This window comes from Bombus bifarius, unplaced genomic scaffold (assembly GCF_011952205.1).
Source record: "Bombus bifarius isolate JDL3187 unplaced genomic scaffold, Bbif_JDL3187 scf7180000007968, whole genome shotgun sequence".
In the NCBI taxonomy this organism is placed as follows: Eukaryota; Metazoa; Arthropoda; class Insecta; order Hymenoptera; family Apidae; genus Bombus; species Bombus bifarius.
Genome location: NW_022884354.1, coordinates 642,060 through 665,838, shown reverse-complemented (window position 1 = coordinate 665,838; position 23,779 = coordinate 642,060). Strand labels below are relative to the sequence as shown.

The 23,779-nt window shown below is 41.1% G+C and overlaps 1 protein-coding gene across 1 annotated transcript in view; it reads left to right on the top strand.

The window, feature by feature from the left end:
* LOC117209208 overlaps positions 1-23,779 on the top strand; it is a 191,966-nt gene that overhangs the window by 5,162 nt on the left and 163,025 nt on the right. The window contains exon 2 of the mRNA XM_033450924.1: positions 6,302-6,536. Within this exon, the coding sequence (XP_033306815.1) occupies positions 6,302-6,536 (235 nt within the window). The remainder of the gene's footprint in view (positions 1-6,301; positions 6,537-23,779) is intronic.

Genomic DNA, 23,779 nt, shown 5'->3' with positions numbered 1-23,779 from the left:
ACCATCGTTTAAATTTATGTAAAATCTGCTCGCGGCCAACGTTGAAAGAGAAAGAGAGAGAGAGAGAGAGACGTTGCAGCTGCTTTTCATTATTTACGAGCCAACAAGTAATCGTGTTCACGACAACTTGTTGCTTACTAGAAAACTCTGAACTTGGCGGCCGCGGGACCATCGGTTCGTTTGTTCGCCAAGGTAATCGCGTGGTATCGCGCACACGCAAGATTTTCTCCTCGATTTGCGCGATTAACCGTGGGATTAGTTTTCGATTGCACGCCAGAGAACAATTCCCGCGACGAGAACCGACTGATACTCTGGTAGAAGAATCGTCTGTGACTTCCATCAGTGTAACTCTCCTTCGTTGAGTTTATCTTGAGTTTTACAGCGTTTAAACGTTTAGTTATTTACGTCGATGACATATACAGGTACAGAGTTGTCGTGTTAAGTGAAAAGGGCGTATCTGCAACTTTGTCTGGTTGTTAAATATTAGGAGCCATCTTACTCCAGCTTTTGACCAGATACGCCTATTTGAATTAACGTAATATCCCTGTTATTTGATAATTTCGTGATTTTAGCTATTGATCTTCATAAGCTTAAGCAACATTTTGTATTAAAATATATGAATATTACAGGCAAGAAACATGATTAATTATACCTTCTGGCTGTTATAGAAAAGCAATTATGGTATTCTGCTATTTATTTATCCTTGAATATTTCAAAACTATGGATTGTTGCAACGGTACTTTTTACATATTTCATACATTTCCAGATTGATTGTTAATTCGTCCAGTATAATTATGATTATCATATCTCGTTACTGTACTAATGGAATTTCAAAGAGCTAAAAATTGTCTATAGTAAATGTTCAATTACTTTTGTAAGCTACTGTGATTATAATATTTATAAACAAAAAGGAAGTATAAATAAAAGATGAATATGACTATAAAAGAAATCGTAGCAATGTTCTTCGGCGTGTTATTCGTCGTCTGTTAGCAAAATAAATTTCCTAATATCGTGATTATTCGATATTCGATGTTCCCCTTGACGCTGATTCAGATTGAAACAAGCGAACCAAACAATCGTCTTCGGATTGAATTAAAGACAAATGTTGGATGATAAATTCGAACGGGGAGCTGTTTTCGTCCCTCGGATTTTTCGTGCGTTTTCTCGAACGTTCTTCTTTGATATAAGTTAAGGGCCAGAAATTGGGTCAATGGTGTCGACAGACAAACGGTCCGACACGTAAGCGAAATCCGGCTCTCGTCCAGCAACGTTCGCGCTACGGAATATTCCAACGGTACAGGGTAATGAGACGCAATGAAATGTGAGGAAAAAATACTAGGGAGAGGAAAGCGAGCCGATGAGAAAGACGAAAGCGTGAGAAAGAGGGTAGTTTTCGGTTAGGTGGATCTCTGTAGCAAGAGTCCGCAGTCGTGGGAATCTCTTTGTCCGGTGACAGTAAACGACGTACGACTCCGCTGGTGAAATAACGTCCTCGTACTTTCGTTTATCCTGACACGAAAATGTTCCCAGATGTACAAATAACGCAGAAGCAAGAGCATCTCTTCTGAATTTCCAAAACAAATGTTAATTTTTCATTTTTCAGACACTTTGCCAGTTAATGTTAAATCAGGTTTTGCATTTCCGAGCTCGAGATAAATCATATAAATGTCATTTCATTTTTAAAACTGATGAACAGAAAAAAAATAAGTTTCATAAGTTCTTGAGGGAATAATGAAGTAATATTAAATAAATGTTTAAAATTAACGATCACATATGTACATTTTAACGATAAAAATTCATACTAACATTCTCGGGTTTGATCTCAGAGAGACATTAAAATAAAAAAATCGACAAGAACGAGCTTATCGTGTTCTTCTCGCGTGATCTTCGTGCGCTATTTGTATCGTGTCTGTACATGTACGATTCATACTACTGAAAATGTTAAATAAAGGAGAACTAACACGCAAAGAATTATTCGTTCGAGTAACTTTTTTTAATTCTGTAATTGATAATTTTTATAAATCTGAAATAATGGAACTAGTTAGTCGTTGGGAGATTGCATTGAATCAAATTACTTTGATCAACTAAATGATGTTTGAAAGAAATGAACCGTGCGCGGTTCAACTTTTATTTGAATAAACGACACTTCATATATACCAAGCTAATACTTAAATGCATTTTTTCTTTGTATCAGGAGAAGACTTTTATAATTCATATCCCGCGGAGAAGAAATTATTTTTAATCAGCGTGCCCGCATAACGATTATCGTTCGATTTATCAGAGCAGCCGGATTTTTCCGCGACACGGCAAGGTGCATTTAATTTGCGTCCCGCTGGGAGAGTTTCATTATCATTTTTGTTCCTCTATTAGCCGGTTAATTAATGTTCAATGAATATTTTTAATAACGTGGAATCCGTTTGGAACTCGGTGAACCGTTAGCCTCGTGATTTTACACCATTTTAGTTTTATTCCCCGTTAACGTAAAACGAAATTCATTTTTTTTTCGTGATATCGATGTTGTTTAGATTACACCCTCGTGGATACAGAGGTTTCGATGTCATTGTTACTTTATTATAGTTTTCAATACAATACACTGACTGTAAAACCATCCAAAAATTGTTAATTTTTATAAGCTATATATTTATAACATATATTCTTATACCTTAACGTATTAGGTTGTCGGAAAAGTGTCTTTCTTGTACAGAGACACGTCTTTTACAACAACGCATCTCTCTACAAACATTAAACCTAATCTGTCGAACGTTGTGATCTTTAGTTTGATAGAACAAAATGGATCATACGTGATTCGATAAAATAATATAAAACGAGAAATGTTGTGCTTCCATTATTTCCTTATAAAACGAAAGGAACTTTTCGGACGACCTAACAATAAGAAACAAAATCGTTGGTTAAATAAAAACGCACAACGAAAATCATATTCGAAACGTATTATTGCGTTTCTTGTTAATAAAAAATTTGTCTGGAAAAAGTCAAATCTCGCGTGTACACACTTCCAGAGACAAGTTGCTCTAGAAAAAGTTGCCTCTGGCAGTGGACAAACGCGTAGATAGAGACGTCTCTAGACAGCATCGAGGACCGCGTCAGTTTTATTTTAGTTTCTTAGTGAGAAAGTAATTACTTAGTTTCCTCTGATTTGGCAACTGGTTGTCGGGAAAACGTGGTGGAACTTTCGAATGTATGCGGTTCGTTAACGAGTTGTGTTAATACGCCAGCCGTTCGGTCACTCGGTTTATTTGTGTTTGTGAAGCGAATTAACACGCCAACCGACTCGTTTCAAACTTTTGCTACTTGCACGACCGACAGATAGAAAGATTTTGTCGGTTTTTAATACGAACCATCCGACTCCGAGATCCGCTTGAAATCCTGTACACGTAGTTTGTTTTCCTGTTTTTCAAGGAAATCTTATAATTGCTTCAAATCGAGTATTTCGATATTTAAAATCCGATATACATCGTCGCACATCGACCATAAGTATTGCAGCATCTGCTCGTTACATTTATTGGAAAACTCTGACGAATTTTATTTTATTTCGCACTGGATTGTTGGTAAAGTTTTATAACGCTTTTGATAATTACTATATGCGTCCTGTAATTGATTTTTATATTTGATATTTGAATTGTAAGAAGATTATTTTATTATGAATTTTAGCAAAATGTAATCTCTTTCTCGTTAAACGGAAATAAATTTTGTCCCTAGTTAACGTATTTTATTCGATAAAATAAATTCCATAAAATATGGAAATATTCATGTTCTTTAAATACACGTAATAATTCGAATAGACTTTCGTGAGACACTATGCAAGCGCGTATTATACTTGATCCTACCGTTAAACGAGATACAAAGATTTTCCTCTTGGTTTATATCAGACGGTTTTTTGAAAGCGTTCCAAACGTAGAATTTGTGTCGAGATTAGCATTCTATTCGGTTTTAGTAGTCTTACGAGAGTTATTTAATCGCGACTTGATTACGATGTTTTAAGCAACGTATGCTATGGCGCGAGATTGAAAAAGTTTTGCGAGTGAAATGCAAACAGGACGATATGCTTTTTTTCGGTAATTAAACATGGAAAACCATGGATAAATTGTCCGTTGTTCGTTCATCTTTTCATCTTCTATTTATAATAATCGTATCAACCATGACGCTCTATTTCGCAAATTTTCAGCGACCTCGTTGTTACTTTGACTCATAAAGTGAAGTAAAAAAAAAAAAAGAAAAAAAAAAGAAACGCCTGAAACAGGAAATTGTAATTACTGTTCCGGTTTAGGAAATTAAAATATTTTCGAGAAATTTCCGAACGCGCGATTGAAATTTCCATCGACGTTTATTCACTCGTAAACGTTACTGCATATTTTCACATTGTCGGAATATTCGCGATTCTGCTTCTGACAGTGTATTCGTGTATTTTGAATACTTTAACATGATGTCCGTGCTGTGAACGCTCAAATCGCGCTTTAGCACTTCGAAAAAGAAATTACTTTGCAAACAGGGCAGGCTTTTTAATTGGCAGGATTATTCGATTTTCTATCAACTTCGCTATACCAACCGCATGGAAACGCCTGTGACACGATCAACGCGTAAATGATGTCTCTCCTCCTAGTGAAACTATGGATGTTCCGTTTCATCCGGCTATTTCTTCACGTTGCTGACAAACGCGAACGCGTTCTCACCTAACTTTTAGCTCTGCTACTGTATAAAATCTTTCTGAAGAACTAAACTGAAAAAGACAACGTAGAGCAGTTCTCGAATCTCTTTGAAAAAGTTCCACGTAGCCTTCTTTTTATTTTATATTTTTATTTTTCTTGTTGCTAGCGCTTGACAACGCTTATTTTTCAATGATTCAACGGATGTACGCAGAAAGTTGTGCTTTGGACCAAGAGCGACGATCGTTCATACGTGTGTTTAGTAAAAAATTATTTCCAAAAAAATCGTATCGTTATTTAGTAAAAAGAATTAGCAGCATTAGTATAGAATTATCTTAAGCGTAATAAACGTTAAACGTGGTTTCAGCGAATATCGAGATTCATTATCACAACGGATAACCGATTGTTTAAATATTTCAGTGATTTCTGCGAGATGTGTACTCGCACTAAATATCTCGCAGTTTCTACCTACATTTTCATGTTGAACGGTACTAAACTTTGCCGATATGATTACGACAGTTTGCTCTCGTTACGATGTTGATGAATGTTTAAAATATTTCGTATACCACGAATAACATACACGTGCGTGTAAAACGTATCTACAAGTGTCCGAATGTTTTCGCCTGTGTACAAGAGGGTAATTACTGGAAAATCCACGAGTATTTACAGCAAGGTAGAGTAGGGTGGCGTGGACCGGCGGAAAATCACACGTCGTGAAATTTGGACGAGTAGCAGCGGCGACGAGCGATCGGAAGCGATTCGAATGCGATTTGAATTTTGAGTACACTCGCGAATCTGCATATGTAAACACCGCGGCCGCATCACTGCATACCGGCCTGCGATAGCATCGCCGATTCCAAAACGTTTTCCCGCGCGTACGTGCAATCATGCCACCTATACAATGTGCCCCGTTCGTTGAACGAGACGATTCCGTAGGTGTTCATTATTAAAGCAGCAACGCAAGCTCACCGAAAAAGCCCCGGTTACATTTGCTCGTGTACCGTGTAACGGCCGATTTTTGGTTTGCATTCATCCTTTTCCCGCCTTTGTGATGCCACGTAGCTTTATTGCACGAACGAATATCATCGTGTTGCTCTCTCCGCAAACCCCTAGATATTGCAATTAAGAGCGAAACAAGCTGCCGTAATTATTATTTGTAGTTTGGTTAATGACGTGAAATTATCTCTCTTTCTCTCGTGAAACGTTGCTTGGTTTTGTAATAACGAAGGATATTTGTGATCGATGACGAGTTTCTCTGTACAAGGTTCCACCGGAATCAACATCCTGCGTGAATTTCACGTAGAATTTTCCCGTACGTAGCAATATATCTATACGCTCGGGACGCGTGGACAATTCGTTCGCTACGGTGTAATTGCGAGAAACACGTCGATTGATCCGGCCTCCGATCGAAAGATCGTCGGGATTGAAAGCCGCTTGAAATTTACATCGCACGTCGGACTTTGCGACCGTGTGATTCTGCGCGCGTATGCTCGTCCATGCTCCTTTTTTTTTTTTTTATCGAACGTTATGAAGCATTTAGTTAGTGCTGGCGTGGGAAATGGGTAGTTTTTAGTAAGTTTTCTTAGTAATTCTCGATGTATCGTAACGAGTGTTTGATATTGTCTTTATGGTGTTGATAGATGTTTCACGGGACGTGGCTGCAGTGGTCGACGCTGCTGTTGCTGCTGCTAGGAACGCGGCTGCTGTTCGTGGTCGCCCAATGTGGATCGTTCGCTCAGGATAGACAGGAAAGAGAGGACAAACAGGATAAACTGGCGCTGTACAAAGTCACTTTAAGGACTTACTGGTCGAGGGCGCGATTTCCACGACATTATCCAGAATGGAAACCACCGGCGCAGTTCGGCAAACTAATCGGTGAGTCAATTTAAACGTGTTTTCTAACGGATATTCCAAAATATTTCTCCACGTCCACGTAGTCTATGAAAGATTCGTATTAACATTTTCATAGTGTAGCGCATAGACAGTTCTGCCAAGCTGTTAAATATAATATTACAAATTTTATGAAATCAAAAAGAATAGAAGATGTTTTATGATATTTATACGATAAACTTATTATTTACGTATTCAATTTACATTTCTAAATTATGCAAATACTTTGTGTTCCTTCTATTTGTTTAACGGGCTTCTGTAATATTCTTTTTAATTGATACATTTTTTGTAACTCCACGAAATAATAATTTACTGTATTTGTAGTTTTTTTTAATAACGTTGCGTTTGCCCAACTTTTACACGTTATTCCACTGGTACGTAATGAATTAAGGAATGTCCCGATTGTGTTATTATAAATTATTTTAACGTGAAATTTCCACGATAGAGAATTAATTAATTTTTAAATTGTTCGTTCTAGATTCTTCGTGTTGTCGCATTGCAAAAGAATACAACGCGGTACAAAACGAAGGAAAGAATTTGAACGCGATTCTATTAGCAAGAATACCATTCTTGGAAGAATCAATTAACGAACGAAGACGTTCGAACTTTAGTCGAGATTCGAGAAAATTCGTAGAATCATCTCGACGTCGAGACTTCTGGAAATTCGTTCCGCACGGTTTCGATGATCGGCGAATACTTATTTCTGAGCCGTGGCGCATTTCGAGCAACGTCAGCCAGCGGAACACGCCATTTCCGAGGTTTATTCTCTTCGACCTCCTTTCCCAGCCGACGTGAGAAACGATAATTGGAGAAGTTGGAAATTATCGGACGTCGACGCGTATGTCGTCGTTTCCAACGATGTCGGAGCTTTCCTCTGTCGCTTGATATACCGAATCTCGTAACAACACCGCTTCATCTACCACGCTTATTTCGGATTTTCTAAAACCATTATATATTCTTTTTTTTTTTTTTTAGAAAAAGAAACGCAAGATAGACTTAAAAATTAATTTTCATAATATTATATTAATATCGCTGTGTATGTTTTATCTTCTATCGTTGCAACATCTTCTACGCTATCCTTTTCTTTAAAATAATTTTTGAAGAATTTTTATTCAAGTAGCTTTTTATAACCATTATACAACACAATTTATTCAACAAATGTGTCGACTATAAATACCTTTATAATCTAGTCTCCACGTTCTCTTATTTTCTAACTTGCAAGATTATATCGCGTATATCGAATGCCAAGTTACACAATGTTTCCCCAACAACAAGCAGTTATCGAATAACAAATCAGGTGAAATTTTCGTAACAATAATCATATCGAACGACAGATTACGTAAAATTTTCCTAACAATACGTTAAATAAATCTCCAAATACCTGTTTCTTCTATTCGCTTTAATTCCCCAGAATTCCACCCACGGATACCTATAACACTCACACGTTGTAAAATTCAACGAGACTGTTTCAATCGCGACACAATCCACCGTCGAGAAAGAAATTCTCGTCTTTGTGTTGGTTGGTAGCGCGATCCAGGGGGCGGAAGGGCGTTGTAGTCGGTCCATAAACAAGAGGAATATTTCAGATGGTAATGCGAGCGCGGGAACAGGTGTCGTGACTCCCTGACGGTCTATAAATTTTCCTGGCGCCTCGTAACTGCGCGCGGTTTCGCACTTTCGATTCGTGGCTGTGGCCACCACGCACCATCCAACGAGATCGAGGGTGGTTTGGTAAGCGTGGCGGGTGGGTAGGAAATCGAGGGTCGAATAAATCCGCGAAGCACGTTGGTTCGCGAAGGGAAACGTCAAATTCGAATTAGAAAGGCACGCGGCGTTCGGGGAAATTCAATTTCACTTTAAAGATCGTCCTCGTATTCACGCTGGGTAAACGTCTAGGGTTTGGAATACGGGGGATGAAGCGAGCCAAGGGTCACGAAAGCGAGAGGAGCGCGGCAAAGAAAACTGAAAAGAGAAAAAGCGAGGATATGCGGGGAATGCGAATGCGCGTGGCATTTTGTTTTACGCTCGTAGAAAGAACTCGTGAATCGTTAGAGCTCGTCGAATTTCCACCCTCGAACGGATACGAGCGTTTCGCGGAAAGTTGCCGTGTCATCCGCCGAATTTGCCGCTTGTATTCGTTAAGACGACTCGTCAATTTTACGCGGAAATTCGACCGCCTGACTCCGTGTCTTCTCCGTCGTTGTCGAGCAGGCTAAACCGCCGTGTAACGCGGTTAAGAATCGCTGCGATGCTCGTACAACGGGTTGAAAAATTGCTGCGGCTTTTGCGTAGCGTGGCGGGTATTATGAATTTCAGAGTGAGGCAGAAATAGAAGGTCGTTACTCGCGTAGGAATTTTTCTGTTGATAAGTATGCTCATACATACGTGTACTTCCGTTCGGATATTTGGTTACAAATGAAGATGACGAGTGAAAAACATAATAAACGATATTGTCTGTTTCTTTATGCAAGAATAAAATATATATTGAATACGCTGTCGATCGATTTCACATTTTTATCTTTCCGTTTCCGACAAAACAACAAATTAATTATACATCTTCACGCTTGATAATTCTGCTTCAATTTTTTGCGCTCAGCCTAATAATTTATTCACGAAGAAGAGCGACCAGATTTAGTTTCATCCTGGCTGTATAAAATCGCATTCAACGGTATACAGTCAACGTTCGCTACATTGTTGCAACTACGATTCGGCGTGTCTGACCACGAGCGTCCACAACTACTGTCTCTCCATTCTCCAAGCGTACGATCAAAGCGAGGCCTATTTTCTCTTCGTTTCCTGGCATTACAAAAGCAATTAAAAGAAACTTCCGGAAAGGAAGCTGGAACTGTGTCACATTTTCCCTTGCGGACAGACAGAAGAGAAAATAGAAGGTACTAGCGGTAGGACGCGACTAGCGATAAACATCGAAGAGGTTGCGAAGGATAAAAAGAAAGGGAAGGGAAACGAAACTCGAAGTCGTTGCGAACACGGCTACAAAACGTAATCGAAAATCCTTTACGACGATTCGTCGTACGACGGGCATTTTTAGCTATCAAGGAAGGTTCTCGTTCTCTCTCTCTCTCTCTCTCTCTCTGCTTTCCGCATTCCGCAGAAACTCGACGAGAAAACCTTTCCAGGATATATCCTGCGTATACAGACGAACGGGCACGTTCGATCGTTAACGGGCGACTAATGGAATGGAATTCGCATCCAGATCGTCGGTTCCATCTCTCGACCTTCGACTCCACCTCCACAATGGGGGTTGCTCTTTTCTTTCTCCTCTCGTTTTCTTTCACCCCCTTGCTACCCGAGAAATCGTAAAATCGGCACCGACGTTCGCGTTGTTTTCCTCCCTGCAATCCCTAGCCTGCTAGATTTAATTCGATTTTTCCATTCCTAATCTTTCTTTTTCTTCTCCTCGTTTTCTTCGATTGGTTTTAACGTGTTCCAACTTCTCGTTTGTATTCCCTGCAATTTTATTTGTTTTTTCCTTTGTCTTCTATCGCGAAAGAATGTGTCCTTCCGTACGACGGTGGTATCTTCACGCTGGTTGAGGTGGAAATGATAAGAACGTTACCGCGTGTCTGTAATGTAGCGATCGGGTTGGAAATATCGACAGTCACGTAGACTATTGCTGTATTTCTTGGGATATTGTCTTGGTTAGATAGAGGCCGGCTCTCGCATTAGTCGAGATATTTCGTCGAAGCGAATTCAGGAAATTGTCGTTGCCAGAAATACGCGAGCCGCGAACGCCCAAGTTCCTCTGTACAGAAATTAATAAAACATCCCTCCGATCTAGCGTCTCAGTGGCTAGCGTTTATTTAATCGAGAGATCGTTGGATTCTTTTATCGGGGTGTGTTCGATCGATAGCTATCAGCTTGGAAGAAATAATTTCATTCCAGATATTGCAGACGCGAGAGAATCTTTGTTTTCTAAATCGCTCTTGTTACCAGATCGTTATTAGATCACATTTATTTTACATTTTCCGTGTCAATCTTCTACAACTTAGCATTCGCGCAATACCTACTCCATTTTCCATCAGCCAGTCAGAGTCATATGCAGGAAAATCCAAAAATCGTTGTCTCGTTAATCCGCTGCACACGCCTGGCGGCGGAATTCTCGAGTGGTTGAATTCTAGCGGGCAAAAAGGCTCATCGCATATTCACGCGGGTTTCCGGATCGAAGAAATCTTTGACGACGCGAGAAAATCTAGACACACGATGGAAGAGAACGTAGAGAAGAAAATACAGAGGCTAAGGAGAGGAGGGCGAACGCTTTAGACCGAGGAATTTTCTCTTCTGTGGACGCACCAAGGGCCGCTTCTAATTATTCTTCTCTCGAGACACCCGCAGCGCGCACGGTGTTCTCGTTATTTTTTTTTTTTTTTTTATTTATAGCCGGGGAGCGACGGTTTGGAGCTAGCGCGAAGCGGAAGGACAGAGACGGGTGGATAGAGCGAAGAGTCGAGTAGCGAGTCAGTGGAAAGAGACACATAGAAAGAACGAGAGAGACTCAGGGTGTGCCCGAGAGCGAAGGAGCCGTAGGTAAAGAGGAGAGGTATTTTTAGCCTGAACCGAGAGAGTCGGGCTTCTCGTTTTGCTCCCGTTTCCTCGTCTCTCCTTTCTCGTGTACCAGCTGCGCTCGAATCGACGCTGAAAAGCAACAGAATCGGGAAAAAATGATGCACTTAGCGGCGCGTTTCGCGACGCTGATATATCCGTGTGTTGCGCGCTCGTCTCTCCCGTTTAATTTTCACCGAGACCCTCGTTTTTCTCGCCTGTGTAAAATATTTCGATCTAACGAACCGGCCTGTTCTTTCTCTTTTTTTTTTTTTTTTTTAGCCTTACTTTCCTTTATCGACAAAATTGATCACGCCCGTAGATCGTTAGAATAATTGTTTTTCGATATATGGTAAAAACTGTGTGACGAATGGTGTCGTTCGATTCTACTTACAGTTGGAGAATACTCCACGACCAGGTGTTATTGTTGCTGCTACTTTTAATTGATCATGCTCATAGATAGTTAGACTAATTGTTTCTCGATATACGATACAGACTGTCTACCAAGGTAGCATCCGATTCTACTTGCAATTCGAGACGAGCTGTATTATAGCCGTTTTTCTTCCTGTTTTCTATCGAGAAAATTGATCGTTCTCGCGGCTCGTTGGAATAATTGCTTTTTAGTTTATGGTAAGGACTGTCCGACAAGGTGTCTACTTGCAATTGAAGAATACTACGCGGCGAGATATATTATAGTTGTGCGCGTTCTGTAGTCGGTCTCGAGCTCTTCTACTCGAGAATCGAAAGTACTAAACGCGTGACAAGTGCCGTGGGCGGGAAAAACATCACCGGGCAATTTTTAGTCCACGACATTCCACGACCCTCTTCCTGTTTCTATGAGTAGATACATCTCTGGTCGTAATCGTATACAGGGTGGCCCACGAATTAGTCACCACGATATTGCGGCTGGATTTGACAAAACCGATTACGTAGAAACATATTTGTATCGTTGTGTTACGTATCAGCGATGAAGTTCTAGATCACAGTTCAAAAACAAGTTATATTCATTTTGTATCAGATAATCGAAACGACGCACGTTATTATAACAATACCGAACTCGTCTTCTATTCTAAAATTGGCGATGCTACTTAACATTTTTATTTTATAAAAAAAAAGATAATGGGTTTTTGCTCGAAGAATTTTCTTACTAAAGGCACGATTTTCGGAATAAAACTGATATTTTTGCGGCACGTGGAGGTCAAAGTGCGATCCTTCCACGGAACTACAAGTCTCCGGTTCTTCTCGAGCTCCGTGTTTTCAGTGTCGATGGAATGATTCCTCGAGCATCCTTTTTCCTTTAGTGAAATTCTCACGTGTCTCGTTTCGCGATGCAAAAAGCAAAAAGAGCTTTCGAAAAGGGTTCTTTGCCCGTCGCCCTGGTATTCTTCGCGATTCGTTCCTTTTCTCGCGATGTCACGACTCGTCCCTGCTGTCCTCTTGCGTTTCTAGTGCGTTGGTCGACTGGCGAATGAAAAACCTTGGTCTTCCAACGCAACCGGCCGTGCACACGTTTATTAGGCCTCGTAGTTAATTAAAGCGAAGCGTGCAGGGTCCTTGGAATTGAAATTCCAGGTAATATGAATAGCAGCGTTCCTCTCGTCGTCGGCTCGTAACAAAGCGCTACATCTTTCCGGAGCATCTAGCTGTTTCGTAATTGCGCGCCGCTTGTTGTCCACTTCTTCTTACACTTTCTGTTGCTCCCGCTTCCTCCTTCTTCTTCGCCCTGGTTAACAAGCATCGCTGATTTCTTTAATCGAGCAACCAGCCTCGCGTTGATTTCTTCGCCGCGACAAGCGTTTCTTCGTATATGAAGCGAAGAGCGAAGTTTGCTTGAAACGTACCAATGTAATTTTGACATTTAATTTAGATTCTTTGGAATCTTTTGATAAAAGAATTATCTTTATGTCCCGAAATTTCTCTTCACTACTTCATGTTATATTTTTTTCCCCGCAATGATTAATGATTTTCGCAACGATAACTAAAAGAATAATATAATGAATTTTATTTTGTTTTTTATGTATTCTAGTTCAAAATAATTTTGTATCGAGGCTACTTATATCAAATGACTGGTACTTATCAAAGTGTAAAAAGGTCCTGCAATCTGTTTATCGAACCCCAATTAACCAGTTTCCTCGTTTTCTACAACTTGCCACACGTTTTTAAAATTTTTACCGCGTATCATTCAATATGACGATATCAGTTATCAGGAAAATTCCGGATCGATCGCTAGATCGCTAGATACTAACACTAAATATACCACACCAATCAAAATGACTGGTTCTACAATTTTATAAATGTGTCAACCCTCGTTTAGCGATCATGATCCCAGATGGATTAATAATACCAAAAATGTACTACATAACATGGAATTCCTTCTGTAAGAAAGCAATAAATCAATAAATATAAAAATATTCTATTATTACGTATTTTTGAAAGACCAGTCATTTTCACTGGTTTTGGTAGAAATAGCTTTGTGTTAACTATCGGTGGTTATAGTGTTAAAACTCGTTTGTAAACGTTGTTTGTCTTAACTTAAATTCGTTTGTTGCGTTATACTAATTATGAAAAATATCTACGTATAACATATACATGCAGTTTTGAAGAATTTAGAATAAAGATGGTAGTATAGAATAAAATAATTCAGAGCATAATAGGTTGAAACGATAATAACGCAAGGTGACTGCGCAATAAAGGCGTTCCAATATTTTTAGCCGATAATAAGGATCCCATCTGGCTCGTTCCATCCGTCTTAACGAGTCTCCTCGAACGTCAGACGCATTAAGCCCCGGTCTTCTTGTCCCGATCGGCTCGCTTTGCGGTCGATTCATCTTTTTAGACCATCTCGATCCACGTCGTTTACGTCGTGTCCGCTTTCCCGTTTGCAACGCCTCGTTTGTTTCCTTTGGCGATAATAACGAGAGAAATTCTACGAGCCAAGACCAACTTCTCGTCGCGTTTATTTCAAAGACCAAAGTCAAAGTATCGAACCTTAATTTTAATCAATCCCTTCTTGGTCTAATAGCGTTGAGTAAAAACTCAAATGTTTTACTCGCTTAATTAACCCTTTCTTACTGTATAGGTCGTGTGACTCTCCAGCCGATCGATTTTAATCAAAAAGCTGTGTTTTAGAACGTCGAATTCGATCACGGCACGCGTGTCGCGTTTCCTCCAAGAATGTCGCGCGGAATTGAAATTGAAATTTGTTTACGCGCACGAGCTCTATCGATTCGCTTTGATTGCGCGGTGTAAACACATTCGGGACGATTCATCGACGACGCCACGAATAATTTGCGGCTGCGCGAAGCGGTTGCACTAGACGCAAAATGCTCGTTATTTTTTCTAATTGCTTCATTGACGGAATTTCACTGTTTCCGTGATCTCTGACATTTCGCAGAAAAATATACTACTGACGAAAAAATGTGGCGCCGTTATACGTCTCATAAATTCGAATAATTTAAAAGAAGAGGAGATGGCTTTAGAATTGTGTTACTTTAGAGAATCGTGTAATCAAGATTCTACTTACAATCGGATGAAGAAAATTACCATTGAAATCCGAAGTGTAGCATGTGGAAATCTGAAACGAATTGGCAACAAAATTCGTAGGAAATTCAATGTATTAATTCCATAGATTCCAAGAATCGAACAGAAATTCAACTCCGAATGTTATTACTTAACAAAATTCTTTAACCAAATATTTCTTGAAACAAAGAACATTACTATCGAAGTCAGTCTTATAAACATTCAATCAATAACAAAATTTTCAAGGAAATTAGTATAAATACACGTAAAGGGATGATCCTAGATTTCAAAGACCAAAGTGCGCTACGGTACGAACGATTGATTCGTCGATACCTCTCGATCCATAGATTTTTCAGAATCGCGGAGTCGGAACAGACGTTTCACTTTGAGCATGCGAAACGGTGAGCTTAGAACATCTATCGTAGACAGATATCGTAGATCGTAGATCTTTAAAAGGCTACGGAGAGAGAGAGAGAGACTCGTGCACCAACGAGAATTCGGTATATTCACACAACAGATAAAACTGGACAAAGCCGGGAACGAACAACTTGCAAATCTCTCAAAGACGATCAACGTTCCGTCTAATTTGTAGTTTGATCCGTGTAGCTCCGTCGATTTGCTTTAAAATTAGTCGCGTTTTACCTACTACGCGATGTTCTGCGAAACAAAACCACCCTCTGCATGTATCTCCCTTGAATATGGACTTTCCCCTGGTGTCATTATCGCGAGTACAGGCAACCTACAAGCCGCAATGGGCGGTGAGCTGGAGTGGCAGGATAGAGGCAGATAAATAAATAGAGAGATAAAGAGTAGGAGGCGAGTACGACGGAAAGCTTTCTGTAGCGGATGTACTGCTCGCGTCTGAAAACCATCCCCCGTGGGGCTTTTGTTGATTTAATAAACGCGAACCCTCAAGCTCACCGCTTCGACTACGCATTGTCGTGCACTGGCTGCACCCCTCTGTTCGTTTTATCTCCTCCTTGATGTCTCCTTCTATCCACCCCCGCCACTTATTTACCCTCTTTCCTTATGCGCGCGTCTCACCTTCCTTTTCTGTTCAATTTATTTGCCGCGCTTTCGTCTCGCCTTCTTATTGGTCCTTTTCTTTTTCTCCTTTTGTCTCTCCTGAACTACGCGTGATTTGTTCGACTATGGAACGTTCTTCACGCGGTTTCAGCACGGGTACGGCGAGAGTAATCGTAAATGAAAGCGAAGGAAGATGGAACTAGGCGATGGAAAATAATCGTTGATGATACAGGGGAGCGAGAGTGCGGTTGCTTCCGGGTGGATTCGCGGAATAAAAGTCGAGAAGGAGATGGAGAAATTGTGTTGCGTGATACGTTACGCTCGTTCGTACATTGCTCTTCGTGAGTATTGGACATCTGACGGTGTACAGAACGTGGCAATCGGTGGTTCAGATTGTTAGGGAAACATCGATTGATCGCTTGGAATTTTCTATTCGTACAAAATATATGAATTTGTCATAAAACGATCGATCGACGACTATACGGGGTTTCGCATAATTGATTCCCAACGTTTCTTTCAGGTCCGAACAGTGTCTGTGGTTCTTTCGCTTTTTATCATGCTCCTTGTTACGTAATTTTTGGATGTTTCGTAAAACATTTGAAAATAAAGAAGATGCTGATCACAGAGCCTCGAATGTCGCTGAAATCACAGAGTGAGGGTATCGGAGAAGGAACGTCGCGGAGGAACGTTCAAGGGTATCCGGTTTCGCGTCAGCATATCCCATGGAATGTGTAATTTCGTAGATGCCCCATGATTTTATAGAATTTGCCGCACTTTGCCCGTAAATCCGAATCCGTTTGTGAATTTCTGGTACGCCCGGCATGGTTCAAAGGTGAAAGAGCAACCGGTGTCAAACGCTAATTTCCTGTGAAATTATTCAAATACCTTTCTCCGTTCGACCATTTGATGGTTCTACCGTTTTACTCGTCTCATCCGGCGTGCTCTTCCATTACCGTTATAGGCTTCGTTCGCTTTAGAATGTCTTGTCGCTGCTCTCGAATGTCTTTCCTCGTTTAAAGTCGATTCAACGCGTAACAGTTTCCTAAGAGTTTCCATTTCTAGCCAATTTCTTGGCAAATTTTTACACGCGCTTGCTTCTCTGTGTTCTCACTCGCAAGGTACATAATCATTCACGATGACGCAAAGTAGACTCTCAGCGACGATTTAGCGGCACACGGATAGAATTTCGTATCGGCGATTAACCAGGTTATCTGCCCATCCGCGTCGCTACCGGTTCGATTCGTTGATATCGACGGGGAGACAGACTGGGCAGCGTTAAAAATTTTCCACTCTGTTTTCCCCGGGCACCGGCGTGCTCCGAGCACGGACATACTGGGAAAGTAATTTGCCAGAGAGGGAAAGAGAGAGAGAGAGAAATAAAAATTACGTTTCAATGTTCGCACGGTGCCGCCAATTATTGCAATTTGCCCCGGCATTTCGCCCGGCAATCTCGGCAAATTGGAAAGCTAGTTGTCAGGCGAAAATATATAGCGCAGCGTACGTGTACCAGCAGGTCGAATAAAATGGTACCAACTATCAGTTTGTATAATATAAGTAAAAAAAAGAAAAAAGGACATCATAAACTATCGAAGAGACAGCGACAAAATCGAGAGCGAAATAGGGAGAATAAGGGTTCAGGTGTGGCTATACCTGTGACGATATTTGTTACACTAGTTACCAATGTACAAAGGTGTTGGTTAGAATTTCACGAAGTTCTTCGATTATATTGGGTTAGCAACTAAGTAATTGTGGATTTTGTCACTAGGTGGTATTGACAAAATCCGCAATCACTTAGTTGCCGAACCAATGTATAGATTACTAGTTAAAGGATCGGTTTCTCGAGGCTTCGAAGCTATGGTAACGCGTCGAAGGGAAAAAGAAAATTTTAGGAGGCTGAAGAAAGTCAAAGTTTGCCTGTGATGACACAATCGAAGAGGAAATGGCACGCATAGATTATTTTCCAAAATCTACAAAACTTTCGAGATGTGAGAAGAAAGGGCGAATAAGTGGACGAGTCGCTCGCAAGGGAAAGGAAAGGGGGAAATCTATGTAGCAAACAAAAAGGAAGATCCTAGAGATAAGGGAGGAATGGGATGATTGGACGTGAGAGGGCGTTGTGTGTTCGCTGTTGAAAGGAGAGAAAAATAGCGCATTCAAATAGAAAAATATATAAGCATTGGAAAACGACGCTTAATCGCGAAAACCAGTAACACAGTCGAGTAAATACGAAAGTACGTAATCCGAGAATCGATCGTAACACTAGCTGCGTTTCGGCATCGGAGCGAAAATTTACAGGGAAGGAAAAACAAAATGTCGCACTTCGCGTCACGCGGATTATTCATATCCGATTTCGTCTATCCTTCGAGCTTCATACCGTGTCGTTTCTTCCGTCGAGCAAAACGTGTACCATTATAGTTTGTTTCAAAAGGAAAAGTCCAAATCGTATATACGCCTCTGAATACGTACTATTCCATTCTATATGCATCCGTACGTACATTTTTGAAAATTTATCGACTGTATTTACAGGAATATTTTTCCCCTCAAATGTTTCGGGTTATATATCACCAATTTGAAAACATTCTATATATCGCTGTGTGTTAAAAGATCTGTAATCGCACTAGTATAACTCTATATCGCTTTCAACTCGCACTTCACACAATATACACATAGACGTTCTCTGTTGTAAATGTTCAAACATGTACGTATCCGTGTGCGATACGTTTCTTGAAAACGCGACTATTGTCAAAAGGATCTGGCGTATGTGAGTCGCCACTGTACTCATCCGTGTGCGATACGTTTCTTGAAAACGCGACTGTTGTCAAAAAGATCTGGCGTTTGTGAGTCACCACTGTACGTATCCGTGCGCGATACGTTTGTTTAAAACGCGACTGGTGATCTTGCGAAAAGATCTTGCGAGTTTGAGTCGCATAGAAACAAACGAGCAAAGTAAGTCGCCTAACTGCAAATACTCTTTGGAATCTTCGGCGATACCGCTAACAAGTATAAAGCTGGACTTGCTCCATTTGCCGAAGCTGTTTTCACGTACCGACCAACCAGCGGTTCGTAACACGCTACATCGAGAATTTACTTTGAAAGTTAAACACCTAGACTTACGTGCAATCGATAGAGGGTGTACACGATGCTTGTAATGTTGATGCCGATCGTTTCGTACAGCCAGTTTCCAACAGACGGTTCGTAAACGAGTCGTAAAATTAAAGTACGATCGTAAGCAAAGCACGATCCCTCCAGACTCGTCCATATATCTACTTCATTGGCTTCTTATTACGTTCCTGCGTGTAGTTTTAAAAGAACACAGCGTCCTTCGTTAGATCGTTGCCCTGTAATCTTCGTATGGAATCATCAATTTCATAATCGCACGAAACTTGACTTTCTTTCAAAACTCGCCTATTTCATCCCCAACAACCTGATAGTTAAGTTTTCTTTACTTTTCACGCTGTAAACACTCGAAGGAGTTTATCCCAGAAGAATTGGATAATTTTCGAGGTACGAGGTTTATCTTAACAGGTTCACAGTTGTGTCTTCTATATTGCACTTTCCTTTCAAACCAACCCCTGGATCCTTTCTGTATACGCAACTGAAAATTTTAAGTCAAACGGGGAGTTTTAATTAGACCCTTCCCTGCACAAGCTCCGGTACACTGACCGTACTCGAAGGTCCACTAAAATTCGCGATTAACATCTTCCTGTGAGTCTTGCAAGCACGAGTTTCGGTAGGGTCGTTAACATTCTCCGCAAATCTCTTCGAGGTTTCTCCTCGAGGATTAGCCGAGCTTCTTGCAACCCCGTGTGTCGTGCAACATTTCCCTCCCGTTACAGTGCCTTTGGCGTTTGAAAATTCGAAGCAACATCGCCTGTCACGACTCGAGATTAATCCTTGCTATTCGATTTACGCAACAGCGAGATTTCGTTATTTACAGCATGGAAATAGAAAAACTATAAAACCAAGAGGGGAAAGCCTCGCGAGACGTTTCGCCGTTACTTGGAAAGCGACTGACTTTTCCTGGCGGCGTTTGCCCGTGTTTCTCGCCGGAGTCCCGCGCACGATTTCATGAATAAATTGCGAGGGGTTGCGTCGAGACGGCGGAGCCAGGTGCGGACGAACAAACCTGTAACATCGGAACACGATCTTTCGCCGTCTGAGCAGCGGCTTCTTATTAACCAATAACAAAGCCTGGAAAAGCTAAGCTAGAAATTGCGATGGATGGGAGAGGGGAATAGGAATCGCGAGGGCAAGAGCGGGCAAGCTTAAATTATGCAAAGTGGTTCGATAACTCAACTTCCTTGCCTTCGACTTCGGGACCAACTTGGCTTTTGCTTAATATTTCTTTTAAAACTTCCACGAGCCAAGCGCTCGTGTTTGCGAGCTGCTGCCTCTGAAAACCACTTTCACTGGTAGCCTCGTTGAATGGTTGACTGCAGGGGCTCGGTGCAGCCTCGTTTGTTTCAAAAGCTGGCCGAGCACGCCGTCTTGAGACGAATTGCCAGCGAGTAATAGGAAACGGAAGAGGGAAAGTAGAGAATGACCGCGACCAAGGTGGAGAAACGGTTGGAACTTTCTTAGCGTTATTCCGGTGCGCATAGACGCAAGTTGAAAAGATTTTTCTTCGTAGTAGCCCGTTCGGTGTTATATTTCTACTCGACGGTAGGAATTTTTGGTGTTTATTCGAAGAAAGAGAAATTTCTCAATTTTCTCTTTATAATACAGCGAGTAATTCTCGATCGATTTTCATAGCCGCTGAGTCGCATCAATTACATTCGATTTACTCGCTACAAGTACATTCTCTTGCTACAGCCTTATACGAATATAGCGAAATAAGAAATTTCTCAGCGAGAAAGAGGATCTTTGACTTTTTTCGCGATAGCGTGACGACCAATGACGACCAATGGACTTCTGTAGTTTTCACAATAAACTGTTGAGATGCGATATCTCTACATGAGATTAAAGATCTTCTTGTTTATTTAAATAAAAAAATGTTCGATTTTCATCGCAACACGATTACCAATTCTGAGTCGATTTACGTAATGTTTAAACCGTGTTAATTGGGCGTAACTCATTCAGAAACGAAAGGTTGCATCACGCCGATCGAAAAGACAAGTTTCACAAATGATGGGTCGTTCCATGAAACTTTCCTTCTCTTTTCCTCTGCTGGCGACGCGAGAGCAATTAAAAGTTTTATCGACGTAGCCCGTCGTTCGGCCCCGGAGAGAGCCAAGACGGATACCATCCCCTTGGTGCAGCAGGCGAGAAGATTGCCGGTTAATGTAGCGTTATAAAGCGGCCCGGTTTTCGCGGCTCGTGCGAGAATTTCTCCAGGATCCATCCTTCCGTCCCTCGCCTCTTTCGCCTTCCTTTCGCAGAGGAAGATCGTCCCACGCTTCTGGGATCGAGTTTGATCCCCGTGGCTCAAATAGTCTGTTCGCTACGTGCCTCGAATGTGGTCCACGTTATCGTCCAACTTTCTCCTTTCTAGCGATTGGCCCCCATCGTGTCGTCCAGACTTGTGCGAAATTAGTCAAGCAACCGGCTAATTTCGTGTGAATTAAGTTTACGGTTATTAAGGTCTACGACCGAAGCGTTTATTTGTTTGTAGTTCCGAGAAATATTCGAAACGGCGAAATGCGTTAAAGGTTCTGCGACAGAAATTTTGTCCGATTATGAGAGAAGAGATTCCAATCTTTTACTCTTATTTCGGCACGAACGAACGCGATAGAAGTTTGCGGAAACGATATTTTCAAGTGAAATTTTATTTTCGTAATAGAGGCGTTAAAAGATATCGATAAGTGGCGCGTAACTTTTCAATGAAGTTGGCGTTACAGAGAAGGAGGGTTGATAGCTTATTTGCTTCGGTTTACTTGTGTTTATTCTACGCGAATCTCAGAGTTGAGGAATAATATCTGCAAGAAGCCTCGCTCTATGATACAGCGATAAACCGCTGTTGAATAAACATATGAAATCTGTTGGTGCAACCTTAATCGAATTATCGCCATCGTCTAGAAACCCTGGCAAGAGAGAATAATAAACACAGAGACCAGCCTCTAAAATAGCTTCCAGCGGTTCAGTCACGTAACGGATCATCGAATGACTCTAATAAAACACTCTACGATATCTTTGTTTCAGCGATAATATTCCTATTACTCTTTACGTTCTAACATTCTTGTTATGTTTATTAACGTTCCTCGCGGGACAGGATGTTCTAGCGACGAAACATCGCGGTAATGTTCGTCGGTGTTACTTGAAAATGAATATCGATCGGAAAGCTGTTAAGGCACCGCGGTTTCGGGATCGAAGATTTAAAGAGGAAAGTGCCGGAGTGAGAAAAGTTTAATGCACGGTTCCCGTAGTGTGCACGCTGAAATTCACAGCGCGAGACAAAGATTGCTCTCTCAGATGGGATCGCAACGGAACATTTGCATAAGAATTGAACGAGCTGCACTCGCGCATGGCAAACATTTTTCCAAGGCGAGGCCGGGAACCGAGCAGGTCGCGATACAGGGAGATATTAAAATCGAATGTCGGAGCGCGATTGTCGAGACCGCTTAGTAATTTTGGCTAATTACCGGCCGCAACGTCTATCATGCAAATCAGCTTCTGTCGCCACTACGTTCCTGTTCCGCTATGCTTCTCGTTGCTCTCGATAATCCGCTTCGTCGTCTGCGAGTTAAAGTCTCTTCGTCGTACGAATAAATTGACACACCGAGCGTTTTGTCTGCCGTAATCGATCGTCGAATTGAAACTCGTACAATTCTGGTTGCATCGTTTTCAAAAGTTCCGATACATATTTGCACGCATACTCGAACGTTTTAAATCAGTCATTTCGCTTTGTGGAAAATTGAAAGAAAAAAGAAGGAGAAAGAAGAAAAAGAAAGAAGACGGATAAATTATAATTGTTCGAGTTTGGCGACAGTAACGATTTCAAGTAGCATTTTAATTCCACCACATTAAGAAGTAAGAAGGGCATTTTACAACGACAGAGAAATTACTTAAATATCCAAGGATCTTGTGTAGACTTGGAAGATGTCAGTGGACCGACAGGAGAATTTGCATGAAAATATTATTGCACCGAGCAACGGCACATAAATTATGGCGCATCTGTTCCTGGTCCGCTTCTGTCTCGCTAGAGGGACATGCGGCAAGGTGTTTCAACCGAGGCGAGGTCAGGTCAGCCAAGCACTAGAAATTGTATCCGGAGCATGGCCCATTAGTCGAAATCACCACGTTGGCATCGTATCCCCGTTGAATAACTACGACGATTTGAATGCGGAAACAAAGAGAGGCTAGTCCGATATTTTCGCGTTAATTGTCACCTCGATCTTCCCTCTTCTTTCTCGAAGGAAACGGCGTCCCTCGTTAGTCCCTCTCTTCTTCGTCTTTTTGTGTTTCGTCTCTGGAATGGATCGTTTCTTTAGCGGCTAGTTAGCAGGATAAGATGAACAGTTGAAAATTCGTCAAAGTCTCGGTGAGAATACCGAGAATTTCGTATTATACAACGGATGCGTTGAACGAATCGTCTGGTTAAATTATTTTGTTTTCGAACGTTTTGACTCGTAACCGAAGATGATCGAATTATTTTTGATAGGTGAATTTTTCGGTTATCTTTTATGGCATTGCTTCATTGGATAATTAACGAAATTACACGTGCATAATTTGTGATTTTGGTGAATATCAAACGTTAAAGTAAATGAACAATTTCGAAAACGAGAACAAAGAAAAATTCTCTAATGTCACGCTTCCTCGATCGATTTCTTAGTTTACCGATAAAATGAAGCTTTGAAGCGATTGAGAAATGTCACGAAACTGTATTATTACTTCGTTAAAAATTACAAAATGGAATCTTGTACTTAACGTTCTCCCCTGGTTCTCTCGTTTCGTGGAAAGTTGGCTGCTGAAACGACCCAGTAATAGACAGCCCAGGGCTAAAAACATCCTCTTATAGGTAGAAGGATTTGGATAAAGTTTGCAGGTGTTCAGGGCATGATAATTCGAAAACCTAACGGGAGTTTCGTCTTAGTATGCGGGCCAAAAAGCGCCGATAAAATTTCTGCCGGTGAATTTATTCGGGAAACTATCCCACGGCTCCCACGCGTCCCAGAATTATCGGAAGT